The sequence below is a fragment of the Anomaloglossus baeobatrachus genome, chromosome 10 (genome assembly GCF_048569485.1).
Source record: "Anomaloglossus baeobatrachus isolate aAnoBae1 chromosome 10, aAnoBae1.hap1, whole genome shotgun sequence".
NCBI classification, from domain to species: domain Eukaryota; kingdom Metazoa; phylum Chordata; class Amphibia; order Anura; family Aromobatidae; genus Anomaloglossus; species Anomaloglossus baeobatrachus.
In genome coordinates, this window is record NC_134362.1 from 52403857 (window position 1) to 52422473 (window position 18617).

Here is an 18617-nt window from a genome sequence, read left to right on the forward strand (position 1 = left end):
ATCATGGGTCACATTAGCTCTACACGCATGGTTGAACTGTAAGGGTATGTGCGCACGTTGCGTAATTACATGCAGTTACGCTGCGTTCTGCACCGCAGCGTAACTGCATGCGCCCTGCGTCCCCTGCACAGTCTATGGAGATTGTGCAGGAGACGTGCGCACGTGGCATGTTAGAACGCAGCGATTCGGCTGCTTGCCGAATCGCTGTGTTCTAAGAAGTGACATGTCACTTCTTTCGTGCGTTCTGCATGCTGTCTATAGGGAGAGGCAGCAGGCAGAGCGCACGTTCTCTGCAGGCACCAGGCGCTTCAGAACGGAGCTTTTCAGCTGCGCTCTGAAGTGCACATTTTCGGTGCGGTGCAGAGCGCACACGTGCGCACATAGCCTTAACAGGGTTCTCTGGATTGACCACCTGCGTTATTGGTCAGTATAGACTCTCCAGGTATGTATGAAGGTAAGTGACATCTTGATTACACTACTCCATTTAACAACATTTGTGGAGTAAAAAAATACTCAACAAAAAAACCAGTGATTTCAATATATAAAATTAGTTTAAGTAATTATTATAAAAACATGCATGTCAAAATTCATAAAATAGTAATGGTACTTCAAAACACCAATTTATTATTGTGAATTCAGAGTCATTAATATTTTATACCAGTCACTTTGTGCTTCTTTATTACAAATTTTTTTACACTGATTTTGCTTGATATAGCGTTTTTTTGACTGTTGTGTCTTTTTATTTTTATATTTTTTTTCACTTTTTCACCTTTTTTGTTATTCTGCACTTACACTTTGTAAGAATTGGCTGGCAGGCCTTTTATTGGATTGATACGTATTCCCAATATTAATATTATTCTTTATTCATACAGTCACAATATCCTTTTCTCATTACACATCCTTATTCCCTGGATACATCAGTTTCACTGTAAAAATATTTTAACCCCTTCACGACCTTGGACGGATCTATCCGTCCAGGATTGTGTCCCGTTAAGCCCCGCCCCCTGCCACGGGCGGGCGGCGTGGATCGGCACACATATCAGCTGTTTTTAACAGCTGACATGCATGCCTGCTAGCCACGGGTGGAATCGCTTCCACCCGCAGCCATTAACCCCTTAAATCTTGCTGCCAAAGTCTGGCAGCAATATCTAAATGCGCGCGGCCATGTTTTTTACTTACCGCCGCCCCCACCGGAAGTCACGTGTGTTATCACGTGACTATCGGTGGTTGCCATCGTAGCACAGGGTCATGTGATGACGCCTGCAGCTACGAAGTTTCACTTTCGTTTTCACTCGGCCGAGAGCAGAGGGAAAAACAAAGTGACTGAATCTGCTGTTTACAGCTGTATTGCTGTGATCAGCAGATAGATAATAGCGATCGGATTGCTGATCGCTATAGCCCCTAGGGGGACTAGTAAAATAAGAAAAAAAAAAGTAAAAAAAAAGTTTAAAAAAAAAAAACCTAAAAAGTTCAAATCACCCCCCTTTCCCCCCATTGAAAATTAAAGGCCTAAAAAATAAAAAAATATACACATATTTGGTATCGCCGCGTTCAGAAATGCCCGATAAAAATATAAAATCAATTAATCTGATTGGTAAACAGCGTAGTGGCAAAAAAATTCCAAACGCCAAAATTACGTTTTTTGGTCGCCGCAAGTTTTACGCAAAATGCAATAACAGGCGATCAAAACGTAGCATCTGCGCAAAAATGGTACCATTATAAACGTCAGCTGGAGACGCAAAAAATAAGCCATCACTGAGCCATAGATCCCAAAATATAAGAACGCTACGTGTTTCGGAAAATGGTGCAAAACGTGTGCCACTTTTATTGGACAAGCTTGTGAATTTTTTTTAACCCCTTAGATACATGTAAACCTATACATGTTTGGTGTCTACAAACTCACACCAACCTGAGGCATCACAATGACACATCAGTTTTATCATATAGTGAACACGGTGAATAAAACATCCCGAAAACTATTGTGCGATCACACTTTTTTTGCAGTTTTTCCACACTTGGAATTTTTTTGCTGTTTTCCAGTACAATATATGGTAAAACCTATGGTTTTATTTAAAAGTACAACTCGTCCCGCAAAAAACAAGCCCTCATATGGCAAGATTGATGGAAAAATAAAAAAGTTACGGCTCTCGGAAGAAAAGGCGCAAAAAACAAAAACGCAAAAACGGAAAGTGCCCGGGGGCTGAAGGGGTTAAAGATTCTCTAGTATGTTTTTTTTCAAAATGATATAGAATGAAACAAATATTTTTTGTTTTTTATCTTTAATACAACAAACAAGTCGGCTCCATATGTAATTTTGTGCACTAATTATTGTCATTATATTGCTTATAGATCGTCCCTCGTGTTTTGAAGCACCATTACTATTTTTTGAATTTTGACATGCATGTTTTTATAATAATTACTTAATAAACTAATTTTATATATTGAAATCACTGTTTTTTTTGTTGAGTATTTTTTTACTCCACAAATGTTGTCTTGAACTTTGTTTACAGTGAAGATTTGTTTCAGACCTTGTTGTTAATTACTCCATTTAACAGCAAGATGTACATTTAGCAATGGTTGTACGGAGTATTTCATACTGGTATAGAAAGCTATGTAAATAATTAAGTAGAGGCTCTGTGGTAACTACAAACAGATAATCAGTCGTGGTGACAGGAGGACCCTTATCGATTTCCATTTGTATTGCTTAAAGTTGCACATCGCAGAGTCACAACAACTGATGAAAGGTCCAACAAAAACTGGGAACAAACTACAAACAACACTATGGGTCCTAATTATGATGGCATTTTTGCTAGAATATGGTTGTAAAATTCCTTTAAATTTGCAAATTTTTGCGCAAAAAAAAAAAATTACAACTGTTGGCGTTTTCTCACTAGTTTCATTCAGCTCCATCAAAGTGGGACGAGGCTAAGTGAGACGTGAAGAAGCAAATCTGCCCTTTCTGGAGAGGCACACTCCAGTGATAAGACGTGACTGAAGTTAATTTCTCATGTCCAGTAATCTTCCGTTAGAACAAATCCGTTGGCAAAAAAAATAAGCAAACAAAATTTTCTTTTTCGATTTGAAAAATATTTATTTACTTTTGCAGGATCCATTTTTTTTTTTTTTAACATAGGAGTTTATGGAAAACAAATCAGTTAACGGATTGCTATTTATCTTCCATTGAAACTGATCAAGTAAGCAAAAAATAGATCCTTTACAAAACGCAAGAACAACGGATGGAGAAACAGCAACCGGCTCATGAAAAAACAGTTTTTCAAAATGGACAAAAAAAAAAAAAAAGTTGTGTTTGAAATACTTTTTGCCAATTGATTGCTGCTGGGTCCGTTCTACCGGATGATTACTGGACACGTGAATTCCGCATTATTCATTAAAATCTTATGTTCCTCTTAATGAATTAAGAGCATTTTACACAGGTCAATCTTTATAGGGGTTGTCCACTACTTGGACAACCCCTACTCATTCCCCTTGTTCAACGCATAAAATTAAATAAGTCTATACTCTCCTCCAACGCGGCCGCGGTTCCAGTGATGTCTAAAGTCGCGCTCCCGAGGCCCATGTGACATTGGTTGCGAGGTTCACGTGTCATAACAATCATCACCAGCTTCCTTCACCCCACCTTTGGACATTTCAGCAGGAAGTGAGTGCAGCGCTCACATCCTGCTCAAATGTCAGAAGGCGGGGAGACAGAAACCGGGCGCTGATTGATCACATGTCATAACACTATCACATGGGTCATGGGAACGCAGGTTTCGACATCGCTGGAACCGCGGCCGGACCGGAAGCGAGTAAAGGCTTATTTATTTTTATGGGGGCGAACAAGGTGAATAAGGACAGTGTCCCACATCCGGCATTTCGCCGGATGTGTGAAACGTGTTCATACTGTACAATGGTATCGCAGAAAGCTCCAGTCACATGCTCCGGTCACATGACTGCATGTGACTGGAGGTTGCCGCAATGCCATTGTACAGTATTAACACTGTACTGGAGTGTGATGGATTCGGCAATCCGGTGAAATGCCGGATGTGTGAAACTGCCCTTCGTAGGGGTTGTGCAAGTTGTGGACAACCCCTTTAACATTCATGTGTACAACTCTAGCCTTAAAAAATAAGACCTAAGAGACAAAACGGGGAATTCATCCGGACCAGCATTTATCAAGAGTTCAGCACCAAATTCATTAAGAGGTGCATCTTTCAGACTGTCTCGGGCCAGGTTCAAAAATATACTCCAAATTACTAAAGTGTAGAGGAGCACTCAAGAAGGTACAGCTTATGCCCAAGTGATTGTTTTTCCCATGACTATATCCAGATCCAAATTTGATACCGCAGATGGAGTATGATTAGTAATAAAGCAATATCGTAGGTTCAAATCCATTCTCGTGCATTATGGAGGTGAAGAGAATATGGAGGTCATGGAAAGAATTTTCAGGGGTGGGGACATTGGAATAGGACCAAAACCCCATTTTTGCTGTGAATGCTGAAGTGTGACACCACAGGTCCCATCCTACAAGTCCTAAGCCCTGAAATTTTGGCTCCGCGACCTTGATTGCCTCCATATTCTCAATGGTCTGGTATTGTGTATGCTGCTAATCTGGTTTATGGTTTGTATCCGTTCTCATGTAAGCTTCCAGATGGGGGACCACTTCCCAGAAATCATCAGCGGTTGTGTAGCTATATTCAGCCATGACATTACAGGTCTTTGAAAATTGTGGAAACAGCACAAAGGTATAAATGTCAACATAATTCTAGACTGCGGCTTCCGAAAACGGCCTCCGGACACTGTGTTGTCACCTTGTATAAGGCATGCACACAGTCTCCACTATGAAGCAGGCAGCAGAGGCTGGGGACGTCAGTATAGAGGAGAAGAGCGCCGACCAAAAGGGAAAACTCCAGGTCGGACAGAAGTTCTGCTCTATCGTCTTAAGGGACAACTGCGGTTATTCTCAAGCGTTCGGAGACTATTGCCTCACTATGCATTCCCCTATGGTTGCATTAGTAACTGTAAATGATCCCTTGCTGGCATTTACCGTACTCCTGTCTCTAGAATATACCAGACTAAATATTTTGCTGGTGCTCCAAATGTCTGCAAAAACCTAGTGAACACAAGTTAAAAAGAGATATTCCTAACAGTGCAAAGTATTACCCAAGAGGAAAAACGGGCTAACAGATCGAAAACAGGCAAAAACATGGACCTTCATGGTCAAAAGTGTTGGCACTCTTGAAATTGTTCCAGAAAATGAAGTATTTCTCCCTGAAATTGAATGCAATTACACAGGTTTATTTCCTTTATGTGTATTGGCACAACACAAAAATACCAATATAATTGGTGGCCACTTCAGAACTCTCCAGCACTTTCTTTGCATCCATTTCTCGGGGCTTCTTGAAGCATGTTTGGGGTCATTGTACTGCTGGAAGACCCCTGACCTAGGATGCAAACCCAGCTTTCTGATACTGGCCACTACATTGTGACTGAAAATCCTTTGGTAATCTTCAGATTTCATGATGCCTTGCACACAGTGAAGACATCCAGTGCCAGAGGCAGACAAACAACCCTACAACATCTTTGAACCTCCACCATATCTGACTATAGGTACTGTGTTCTTTTCTTTGTAGGCCTCATTCAGTTCTTAGTAAAGAGTAGAATGATGTGCTTTACCAAAAAGCTCTGATTTCGGCTTCCTCATGTACATTTTGTCAAACAGCAGTCTAGCTTTTTTTTTAATGTGTGTGTCAGCAGTGGGGTCCTCCTGGGTCTCCTTCATAGCGTTTAATTTCATTCACATGTGGACAGATAGTTCGCACTGACACTGATGCACCCGGAGTGAATTTCTTTGGAACTTGATTGGGCGGCTTATCCACCATCCGGACTATCCTGCTTTGCAAACTTTAAATTTTTATCTTTTGTTCACGTCCAAGGCGATTAGCTACAGTGCCGTGGGTTGTAAACTACTTGATTTTATTGCCCACTGTGGCAATGTGTCTCGAGATGGACTTGTAACTTTGAGATGTTGATATTTTTCAGCAATTTTGGTTCTCAAGTCATCAGACAGTTCTCTTCTCCGGTTTGTGTTCTCCATGCTTAGTGTGGCACACAATACAAAGATTGAATCAACTACTCCCCTTTTTATATCTGGTTTCAGGTGTCATTTCCTTATTGCCTATACCTGTTACTTGCCACAGGTCAGTCTGAACAAGCATCACATGCTTGAATCTAAGTAGTTTAGCCACAATTTTGGAAAGGTGCCAACAATTTTGTCTGGACTATTTTTGTGGTTGTGTGTGAAATGATATCCTATTTTTCTCAGTTTTGTTTGTTTTTTTTGTTCCAATACACACAAAAGGAAATAAAAGTATATAAAAAAAAAATGTGCAATAATTTTCTGGGAGAAATATTTAATTTTCTGGAACAATTTCAAGGGTGCCAACACTGATATACCGTATATAAAAAATGATAATATATATATTATTATTATACAGTTAGGTCCAGAAATATTTGGACAGTGACACAAGTTTTGTTATTTTAGCTGTTTACAAAAACATGTTCAGAAATACAATTATATATATAATATGGGCTGAAAGTGCACACTCCCAGCTGCAATATGAGAGTTTTCACATCCAAATCGGAGAAAGGGTTTAGGAATCATAGCTCTGTAATGCATAGCCTCCTCTTTTTCAAGGGACCAAAAGTAATTGGACAAGGGACTCTAAGGGCTGCAATTAACTCTGAAGGTGTCTCCCTCATTAACCTGTAATCAATGAAGTAGTTAAAAGGTCTGGGGTTGATTACAGGTGTGTGGTTTTGCATTTGGAAGCTGTTGCTGTGACCAGACAACATGCGGTCTAAGGAACTCTCAATTGAGGTGAAGCAGAACATCCTGAGGCTGAAAAAAAAGAAAAAATCCATCAAAGAGATAGCAGACATGCTTGGAGTAGCAAAATCAACAGTCGGGTACATTCTGAGAAAAAAGGAATTGACTGGTGAGCTTGGGAACTCAAAAAGGCCTGGGCGTCCACGGATGACAACAGTGGTAGATGATCGCCGCATACTTTCTTTGGTGAAGAAGAACCCGTTCACAACATCAACTGAAGTCCAGAACACTCTCAGTGAAGTAGGTGTATCTGTCTCTAAGTCAACAGTAAAGAGAAGACTCCATGAAAGTAAATACAAAGGGTTCACATCTAGATGCAAACCATTCATCAATTCCAAAAATAGACAGGCCAGAGTTAAATTTGCTGAAAAACACCTCATGAAGCCAGCTCAGTTCTGGAAAAGTATTCTATGGACAGATGAGACAAAGATCAACCTGTACCAGAATGATGGGAAGAAAAAAGTTTGGAGAAGAAAGGGAACGGCACATGATCCAAGGCACACCACATCCTCTGTAAAACATGGTGGAGGCAACGTGATGGCATGGGCATGCATGGCTTTCAATGGCACTGGGTCACTTGTGTTTATTGATGACATAACAGCAAACAAGAGTAGCCGGATGAATTCTGAAGTGTACCGGGATATACTTTCAGCCCAGATTCAGCCAAATGCCGCAAAGTTGATCGGACGGCGCTTCATAGTACAGATGGACAATGACCCCAAGCATACAGCCAAAGCTACCCAGGAGTTCATGAGTGCTAAAAAGTGGAACATTCTGCAATGGCCAAGTCAATCACCAGATCTTAACCCAATTGAGCATGCATTTCACTTGCTCAAATCCAGACTTAAGACGGAGAGACCCACAAACAAGCAAGACCTGAAGGCTGCGGCTGTAAAGGCCTGGCAAAGCATTAAGAAGGAGGAAACCCAGCGTTTGGTGATGTCCATGGGTTCCAGACTTAAGGCAGTGATTGCCTCCAAAGGATTCGCAACAAAATATTGAAAATAAAAATATTTTGTTTGGGTTTGGTTTATTTGTCCAATTACTTTTGACCTCCTAAAATGTGGAGTGTTTGTAAAGAAATGTGTACAATTCCTACAATTTTTATCAGATATTTTTGTTCAAACCTTCAAATTAAACGTTACAATCTGCACTTGAATTCTGTTGTAGAGGTTTCATTTCAAATCCAATGTGGTGGCATGCAGAGCCCAACTCGCGAAAATTGTGTCACTGTCCAAATATTTCTGGACCTAACTGTATATTCGTCATATCCTGATGCTTCAAATAAAACTAAGTAGCAGAGAAATCTTGTATTATGTCCTGTCACTTATCACCAAACTTAAAGAAGGGAATTTTGTTTACTTACCGTAAATTCCTTTTCTTCTAGCTCCAATTGGGAGACCCAGACAATTGGGTGTATAGCTACTGCCTCCGGAGGCCGCACAAAGTACTACACTTAAAAGTGTAAGGCCCCTCCCCTTCTGGCTATACACCCCCCCGTGGGAGCACGGGTCCTTCAGTTTTAGTGCAAAAGCAAGAAGGAGGAAAGCCAATAACTGTTTCAAAAACAAATTCAATCCGATAAACAATATCGGAGAACGTAAGTTATTAACATGAACAACATGTGCACCCGAAAAACAAATACCCTCAGAAAAACAGGGCGGGTGCTGGGTCTCCCAATTGGAGCTAGAAGAAAAGGAATTTACGGTAAGTAAACAAAATTCCCTTCTTCTTTTTCGCTCCTAATTGGGAGACCCAGACAATTGGGACGTCCAAAAGCAGTCCCTGGGTGGGTAAAATAATACCTCGCGATCGGGCTGTCAGGCAGCCCTTCCTTACAGGTGGGCCACCGCCGCCTGCAGGACTTGTCTACCTAGGCTGGCATCCGCCGAAGCGTAGGTATGCACCTGATAATGCTTGGTGAAAGTGTGCAGACTCGACCAGGTAGCCGCCTGGCACACCTGCTGAGCCGTAGCCTGATGCCGTAATGCCCAGGACGCACCCACGGCTCTGGTAGAATGGGCCTTCAGTCCAGAAGGAGTCGGAAGCCCAGCAGAACGGTAGGCGTGTAGAATTGGTTCCTTGATCCACCGCGCAAGGGTGGATTTGGAAGCTTGCGACCCTTTATGCTGACCAGCGACCAGGATAAAGAGTGCATCCGAACGGCGCAGAGACGCCGTGCGGGAAATGTAGATCCTGAGTGCTCTCACCAGGTCCAACAGATGTAAACCCTTTTCAAATTGGTGAACTGGATGCGGACACAAAGATGGTAAAGTGATATCCTGATTGAGATGAAAGGAAGATACCACCTTGGGAAGAAACTCTGGAATTGGACGCAGTACCACCTTGTCCTGGTGAAACACCAGGAAGGGCGATTTGCAAGATAACGCCGCCAGCTCTGACACTCTCCGAAGAGACGTGACCGCCACCAGAAAAGCCACTTTCTGTGAAAGCCGAGAAGAGGAAATCTCCTTCATAGGCTCGAAAGGTGGCTTCTGGAGAGCAATCAGAACCTTGTTCAGATCCCAGGGTTCCAATGGCCGCTTGTAAGGGGGAATGATATGACAAACCCCTTGCAGGAACGTGCGTACCTTAGGAAGTCGCGCCAGGCGCTTCTGAAAGAATACGGATAGCGCAGAAACTTGTCCTTTAAGGGAGCTAAGCGACAAACCTTTTTCCAACCCAGACTGCAGGAAGGAAAGAAAAATAGGCAATGCAAATGGCCAGGGAGAAACTCCCTGAGCAGAGCACCAAGATAAGAATATCTTCCACGTTCTGTGGTAGATCTTGGCGGAGGATGGTTTCCTAGCCTGTGTCATGGTGGCAACAACATCATGAGATAAACCTGAGGTCCCTAGGACCCAGGACTCAATGGCCACACAGTCAGGTTCAGGGCCGCAGAATTCAGATGGAAAAACGGCCCTTGAGACAGCAAGTCTGGACGGCCTGGTATCGCCCACGGTTGTCCTACCGTGAGATGCCACAGATCCGGGTACCACGACCTCCTTGGCCAGTCTGGAGCGACGAGAATGGCGCAACGGCAGTCGGACCTGATTTTGCGGATCACTCTGGGCAATAATGCCAGAGGTGGGAACACATAAGGTAGTCGGAACTGCGACCAATCCTGAACTAAGGCGTCTGCCGCCAGAGCTCGGTGATCGTGAGACCGTGCCATGAAAACCGGGACCTTGTTGTTGTGCCGTGACGCCATCAGGTCGACGTCCGGCATCCCCCAGCGGCGACAGATCTCCTGAAACACGTCTGGGTGAAGGGACCATTCCCCTGCGTCCATGCCCTGGCGACTGAGAAAGTCTGCTTCCCAGTTTTCCACGCCTGGGATGTGAACTGCGGATATGGTGGATGCTGTGTTTTCCACCCACGTCAGAATCCGCCGGACTTCTTGAAAGGCTTGTCGACTGCGTGTTCCCCCTTGGTGGTTGATGTACGCCACCGCTGTGGAATTGTCCGACTGAATCCGGATCTGCTTGCCCTCCAGCCACTGTTGGAAGGCTCGCAGAGCAAGATAGACTGCTCTGATTTCCAGAACATTGATCTGAAGGGTGGACTCTCTCTGAGTCCACGTACCCTGAGCCCTGTGGTGAAGAAACACTGCTCCCCACCCTGATAGGCTCGCATCTGTCGTGACCACCGCCCAGGATGGGGGTAGGAACGACTTTCCTTTTGACAATGAGGTGGGAAGAAGCCACCATCGGAGAGAGTCCTTGGTTGCCTGAGAGAGGGAGACATCCCTGTCGAGTGACGTCGACTTCCCGTCCCATTGGCGGAGAATGTCTTCAGTGCCACGTTCAGACTGTGTTGGCATGCCTCTTGAGAGGGTGCCTTTATAAGTAGATCGTCCAAATACGGGATCACGGAGTGACCCTGCGAGTGCAGGACAGCTACTACTGCTGCCATGACCTTGGTGAAAACCCGAGGGGCTGTTGCCAGCCCGAAAGGTAACGCTACGAACTGCAGGTGTTCGCTTTCTAGAACGAAGCGTAGAAAACGCTGATGCTCTGGCGCAATCGGCACGTGAAGATAAGCATCCTTGATGTCTATTGATGCTAAGAAATCTCCCTGAGACATTGAGGCTATGACGGAGCGGAGAGATTCCATCCGGAACCTCCTGGTTTTTACGTGTTTGTTGAGCAATTTTAGATCCAGGACGGGCCGAAAGGACCCGTCCTTCTTTGGCACCACAAACAGATTGGAGTAAAAACCGTGACCTTGTTCCTGAAAAGGAACGGAAGTCACCACTCCTTCCGCCTTTAGAGCGGCCACCGCCTGCAGCAGAGCATCGGCTCGGTCGGGCGGTGGGGAAGTTCTGAAGAAACGAGTTGGAGGACGAGAGCTGAACTCTATCCTGTACCCGTGAGACAGAATGTCCCTCACCCAACGGTCTTTGACCTGTGACAGCCAAATGCCGCCAAAGCGGGAGAGCCTGCCACCGACCGAGGAAGCGGAGAGAGGAGGCTGAGAGTCATGAGGAAGCCGTCTTGGTAACGGTTCTTCCTGCTGTCTTTTTTGGGCGTGACTGCGTCCGCCAAGAATCTGAGCCTCTCTGATCCTTTTGAGTCCTTTTGGACGAGGAGAATTGGGACCTGCCTGAGCCTCGAAAGGACCGAAAACCAGACTGACCCCTCCTTTGTTGGGGCTTGTTTTGTCTGTGTTGAGGTAAGGATGAGTTCTTACCCTTGGAGTGTTTAATGATTTCATCCAAACGCTCCCCAAACAATCGGTCACGAGAAAAGGGCAAACTGGTTAAGCACTTCTTGGAAGCAGAATCTGCTTTCCATTCTCTCAACCACAGGGCCCTGCGCAAAACCACGGAGTTGGCTGACGCCACCGCCGTACGGCTCGTAGAGTCCAGGACAGCATTAATCGCGTAAGACGCGAATGCAGACATTTGAGAGGTCAATGGTGCCACCTGCGGGGCAGATGTACGTGTGACCGAGTCGACTTGTATAAGCCCAGCTGAAATAGCTTGGAGTGCCCATACGGCTGCGAAAGCTGGCGCCAACGACGCTCCAATAGCTTCATAGATGGATTTCAGCCAGAGCTCCATCTGCCTGTCAATGGCATCTTTAAGTGCCGCTCCATCTTCTACTGCAACTAAGGATCTAGCTGCAAGCCTGGAGATTGGAGGGTCCACCTTGGGACACTGGGTCCAACCCTTGACCACGTCAGGGGGAAAAGGATAGCGTGTATCTTTAAGCCGTTTAGAAAACCGCTTCTCAGGATAAGCGTGGTGTTTCTGGATTGCATCTCTAAAGTCAGCGTGGTCCAGAAAAGTGCTTAATTTACGCTTGGGGTATCTGAAATGGAATTTCTCCTGCTGTGAAGCTGCCTCCTCCTCAGTAGGAGCTGGCGGAGAAATATCTAACATCCTATTGATGGACGCTATAAGATCATTCACTATGGCGTCACCATCCGGTGTATCCAGATTGAGAGCGGACCCAGGATCAGAATCTTGATCAGTTACATCCGCCTCATCACCCATAGATTCGTCCCGCTGGGATCCTGACCAGTGAGACGAAGTTGAGGGCCCCTCATAACGAGCCCGCTTAGGTTGTCTGGGACTGTTGTCTGAGTCAGAATCGTCACCCTGGGGTGCATGTGACACCCCCGGAGCTTGGAAGTGTGCCAGCTGAGGGGGACCAGGGAGCAATGATGCCACAGTGTCCATGGTCTGAGTTACTGGTCTAGACTGCAATGTTTCAAGAATCTTTGACATGGTCATAGACAATCTGTCAGCAAAAGCTGCAAACTCCGTTCCTGTCACCTGGACAGCATTCACAGGTGGTACACCCTGGGTCACGTCCAGCAGAGGCCCCGGCTGTGCAAGTTGCACAGGGGCCGAGCACTGCACACAATGGGGGTCAGTGGAACCTGCCGGTAGAGCAGCCCCATATGCGGTACAGGCAGCATATAATGTCTGTGCCTTGGCACCCTTGCGTTTTGCGGACGACATGCTGTTGCCTCCTTGTAATCTAGGAGGGTATATAGCCGAGAATCACCAGCGACCGTACAGTACAAAGTATTTGCAAACACAAAATACTCAGTATACAAACGGCACAAGTGGGGGTGAGCCCTTGAGGGCTGCTTACCGCCCGCTGAACAGCGGGTATGAGGCCGTAGAATCCCGTGTCTGGGTCTCCCCGTCTCCCCTCTGCAGCTCAGCGTGCAGGCAGGAATGGCTGCCGGCGTTCTGTGAAGAGGGGCGGACCGTGGGCGTGCCACAAACAAAGAGCGGGAAACTGCGTCCTACTGTGCCTGGTGTGAGGGCTGGAGTATGTAAAAAAGACTCCAGCCCTCAGCGCTGATGCTCTGTACAGCGTCCCGCCCTCCTCCTGACTGGCAGGTGCGGAGGCGGGAACGAACGAACTAGGCCGCAAAAGCCGGGGACTGTAGTAATAAGCGCGGCCGTGATATATGCACGGCCAGCGCGGAAGTCCCCGGCGCACCACAAGTCCCAGCCGCGTCGCAGTCCCAGCGGCCGGCGCGACCGTTCTCCCCGAGTCTACCCACTCAGCTAAGCTGAAGTGAGGAAATGGCACAAGCGCAGCAGCGCTGATGTCCCCGGCGCACTAACACACCCAGCAATGCTGCGGTGTGCGCGCGTATGCACGGGGACACAGAGTACCTTGACGGAGCAGGGCCATGTCCCTGACGATACTCAGCTCCAAATCCAGCGGCTTCTCCAGGGGCTGCGGATGGAGCACGGTCTCTGTGCCTGGAGACCGGTAAAATCCCACTTCGCCCAGAGCCCTAATGGGGATGGGGAAGGAATCAGCATGTGGGCTCCAGCCTCCGTACCCGCAATGGGTACCTCAACCTTAACAAGCACCACCGACAGAAAGTGGGGTGAGAAGGGAGCATGCTGGGGACCCTTGTATGGGTCCTCTTTTCTTCCATCCGACATAGTCAGCAGCTGCTGCTGACTAAACAGTGGAGCTATGCGTGCGTGTCTGACCTCCTTCGCACAAAGCAAAAAAACTGAAGGACCTGTGCTCCCACGGGGGGGTGTATAGCCAGAAGGGGAGGGGCCTTACACTTTTAAGTGTAGTACTTTGTGCGGCCTCCGGAGGCAGTAGCTATACACCCAATTGTCTGGGTCTCCCAATTAGGAGCGAAAAAGAAAGGAATCCTTTTCTACCCCCCTTAAGCAGGTCCCCCCGAAGCAACCAGCAGACTGCACACCTATCCCATACCCTTCAATGGGGATGTTTTTGCAAACCCTGCATTTAGATAAAATGAAACACCAGAGAAATATATGCAACAGATGTGCAATGTGTGAATTGACCCCTGATCTCTTCACTCCGTGGCCATTTTCATTCATAGCTTCTAAGACCAACAACTGTATTTTTTTGATGCCCTGGATGTATGAAGGATTTATGGTCTTATTGTAAAAAACAAAAAAAATATATATATATATAATAAATATATATATATATATATATATATATATATATATATATATATATATATATATATATATATATAATTATAAATATAATTTATATTTGAAAGCAGTGATGGGAAAAAAAAAACCCCAAAGCAATTCCACTATTGAGCTATATATTTTTTGGGTGTTCCCTATGTGGTACATCTTTTTGCTGGGTGAGCTGTAATTTTTTATTGGCACCATTCTGATTGCTTTTATTTTTGCTCTTTCTGGGAGGCGAGGTAACGAAAAGGTGAACAAACACTTCTATAACTTTTTTTATTTTTTTTTACACAGTAAATTAAATGCAAGACTATTATTAGAATGGGTGTGCGTTATGCTGGTTTTAATAAGAAGCTCCTGTACAGTGTGCCTATTAATATTCCTGGTGCTTCATTTGCTATCCTGTGCCCAAGGTATACAGGGTCCACCATATAACCTACTGTATAAGGAGGGGGCTATGCCTGCCCCATACTCACCCAATGCAAAAAGGATTTACTGTATTTTTCGGATTACAAGATGTCCTTTTCCTACCAAAAATTTGGGAGGAAAATGAGGGGTGCATCTTATAAACGCGAATGTAGCTTACCAGGAGGTGGAGAATGGGCGCAATACTGGGTGCGGTGGGGGCTGTGTGGTAGGTGAGATGCTTTTTCGGCGGTGCGGGGCTGTGCTGGCTGCGGTGGGGGTCTGTGTGGAGCAGGGCGGTGCAGCGGATCAGATGCTTTTTCGGCGGTGCGGGGCTGTGCTGGTAGCTAAGTGAAGCAGGGCGGTACGGCGGGTATGAGATGCTCCGTCGGCGGTGCAGCTTCCCATAATGGTACTTGCAGTCGGCTCGTGTGTAGATGGAGCTCTCGGCCTCTGGCCCATTTATCTCCCAGCAGCGGACTTAAGGAAAATGGCGCCTGGAGGTGGCGCGTGCACATATGAGATCTCGGTTGGCCATTGAGCCGAGATCTCCAGCTGCGCACGCGCCAACTCAGGGCACCATTTCTTTGAGGCTCACACCGCCAACAGAGCATCTCATCTGCCACACCGCCCTGGTCCACACAGCCCCCACCGCAGCTAACACAGAGCATCTGTGACATCCGCCGCACAGCCTCCACTGCAGCACCTGTAGCATCGCCGTTGCCCAGCCGCCTTGTGTGACCCCGCTCCATCACCGCTGCCGCCCCTCCTCCGGTGAGAAACCACGGGAGATTGACCCCCCAACCCCCTTTTTTTTTTTTTTTTTTTTTACACACCTTATTTATCTCTAAATTTGGGGTGGATCTTATAATCTGGCGCATCTTATAAAACGAAAAATACGGTATATATAAGTGCATTTTCAGGAAGAGGTTAAAGACCACAGGGCTTGTCTACTGTAACTTAAAGGGGTTGTCCAGTAAAAGAACATTGTCACCTATCCATAGGATAAAAAGCAGCAACCCCCTTCTTCCACTTACCTTTTGCAAACTAGAAGAATTTAGTTGTGTCTTGTCTATAATTTTTACAGCAACCTAAAAAAACAAAAACACAACATAGACTAAGTGATTTACACAATGATAAAATTTGTGTGTCGACAAATTTATAGGGGTATTCCAGTGCACTGAAGTTATAACCTTATCCTGTACATATGCGATAACCTCTACATACTGGAATACCCCTTTAGCAATCATGCAATATGGTCATGTGACGGTATTATTTATGACCCCGGGATCTTCTCTGCTTCCATGGAAAATACAGAAGCTTATTATATCAATCTGAATGTAAATCATAACCCAAGACCATTGTGCTGTTCCTCCTGGAAATGTTTGACTAAATTGTCAACTGGGTGGCAACATTCCCTTTGTCAATCAAGAGTGTTCAGGAGGAATAAAAGGAGCACAAAGCAGATTTTTAAGGAAAGTTTGAACACAACTGTAATTTTATAAGAAACGCAAACGTTCGCCAAGAGCCTTGTTCATGGTTTATGTTCCTGTGGATTGAATCTTAGTCTATATCATGTTTGCCTTTTAAACAAATGAACTTACAATGGTTAGGTGGTCATTTTCATTTTTACCAACCCTGATAATCCGTACTTGTTAGAAGAGGTCCCAATACTGACCCCTGTGATACCCTAACTGTTAACAATGATAATATAGAAGCTGGTTTGCCAACGGTCTGTAAATTCACAAATCGCACGTTAAAAACTGCTGCCTGTAGGATCTGGCAGGAAAAATTCCAATATACATGCACGCTTAAAGGGATGGTCTAGTGAGAAGATATTGATGATCTTTCCCTAGGATATGTCGTATATATTAGATCTGTGGGTGTCGGACTACCGGCACTCCCACTGATCATCCGTTATAAGCTCTGGCGGTGGCTGGATGTAAAGACATTGAACAGAGCTATATTGTGCGGTTTCCTTCAGTATAGTTGGGTACTGGAGACTAGAGCTTATCGCAGCCGCCGTAGGCATTAAATTACAGTCGTATGATGCAGATTTTGGCAGATGTTAGAGAAGGGAGGGATTGCCAGTTGAATTTTGCCCCTCTTAGGCTGCATTCACACTGCGTTGTGATCTCCGTTCAGTGGTCCTTTTGGGGCTTCCGTCCAAAACCCGAAGTCCTGCAAATCAATCCATCTTTATGCCCGATGCTTTGGTCAGCCAAGTGTGCATGTGATTTTAAGGGGCAGCAAGAATTGCTTCTCTAAGATCACTGATGAGGTCTTCTTTCCTTCTTCGCATTGTAGGAACACTTGCCAGAATGCTGCAGACCAGCAAACTGCCAAAACTTCTGCTTTTATAGAGGTGGTCATACTTGTTGATAAACAATTAATCATGTATGTACCTACTTTTAAAGACCTTTCAATGGCCTGATTTTTTTTTTCCATTATATGCCGATATGTAAAACCATAGAATACAAAGTGGGTATAGTTTTCTCATGACTTAATGCAACCATTTGCCTATATGTGTCTCAAAGACTGCCAAAAACTTTCTATACGCCTCATGGTATTCATTGTTATTTGCATACGGTTGTTCCGAAAAGTGAAAAGAACACCTTGCGCTCTGATGTTTTCCCACTAGAGTTTATGGGCACATTGTTGTTTGCCGTTAGTAAATCTCCTGCCAAACTATGTAACTTACCCTTGGTTTCAAGGATCTGTAACAACTAAGGCGGATCCATTATAAAGGGTTGTTTTTTTGTACTGCTACGATAATGGTCAGGTTTTCATCAGGTACCTAATTTTTGATTCTTTGGATGGAGAACCTTCGCATGCTACAGTATTTTGACCTTAAAACCCCCTCCCAGAAACCTGGTGAAAAACGAGTGTAACACCAAAAATTTACCAAAAATTCATATATTACATTGAGAGAAAATCCCACAAAATAAGAAAAATACGTTCTTACCTCTTTTCCAGTTAACACATGGCGAGCTAGCTTGACCTTGGCAAAATTGCCCTTGCCAATGGTTTTCAGAAGTCGATAGTTCCCAATATGTGGCTGCTCATCTGCCGAGGTTGGAACGGAGGTGCGACATCTCACCATATTGGATTTGCTATTGCCGCCCCCACTACTTGTCTTTGAGTCGGCGTGACCCAACGCAGGCTGAAAAGAGTAAAGAAAAGGTTTTAGTCACTATGCTACACAATGCCAACAAAAAGATAACTGAAATGGGTACTGATTAGTGATGAGCGAGCACTATCATGCTCGGAGCTCATAACGAGCATTCGGATGCTTGAATGGGAACGACTCATGTACAGAGTATAACGGAGGTCAATGGGAAACTGGAGCATTTTACCGCAAGATCTTCCAGAAAATACTCAAGTTCCCCATTGACTCATCACTAGTTACCAGTACTGAGCACCCGAGCATGGTAGTGCCCGCTCATCACTAGTTACCAGTACAGAGCACCTGAGCATGATAGTGCCCGCTCATCACTAGTTACAAGTACTGAGCACCCGAGCATGGTAGTGCCCGCTCATCACTAGTTACCAGTACAGAGCACCTGAGCATGATAGTGCCCGCTCATCACTAGTTACAAGTACTGAGCACCCGAGCATGGTAGTGCCCGCTCATCACTAGTTACAAGTACTGAGCACCAGAGCATGGTAGTGCCCGCTCATCACTAGTTACCAGTACCGAGCACCCGAGCATGATAGTGCTCGCTCATCACTAGTTACCAGTACCGAGCACCTGAGCATGGTAGTGCCCGCTCATCACTAGTTACCAATACTGAGCACTCGAGCATGGTAGTGCCCACTCATCACTAGTTACAAGTACTGAGCACCCGAGCATGGTAGTGCCCGCTCATCACTAGTTAC

At 45.3% G+C, this 18617-nt stretch overlaps 1 protein-coding gene across 7 annotated transcripts in view; it reads right to left on the reverse strand.

Annotated features, from left to right (window-relative positions):
* MARK2 (microtubule affinity regulating kinase 2) overlaps positions 1–18617 on the reverse strand; it is a 227280-nt gene that overhangs the window by 82813 nt on the left and 125850 nt on the right. For all 7 annotated transcript variants that reach the window (XM_075326656.1, XM_075326661.1, XM_075326660.1 and 4 more), the window contains exons 2-3: positions 17704–17901; positions 15776–15829 (exon numbers count right to left, since the gene is read on the reverse strand). In XM_075326656.1, the coding sequence (XP_075182771.1) occupies positions 15776–15829; positions 17704–17901 (252 nt within the window). The remainder of the gene's footprint in view (positions 1–15775; positions 15830–17703; positions 17902–18617) is intronic.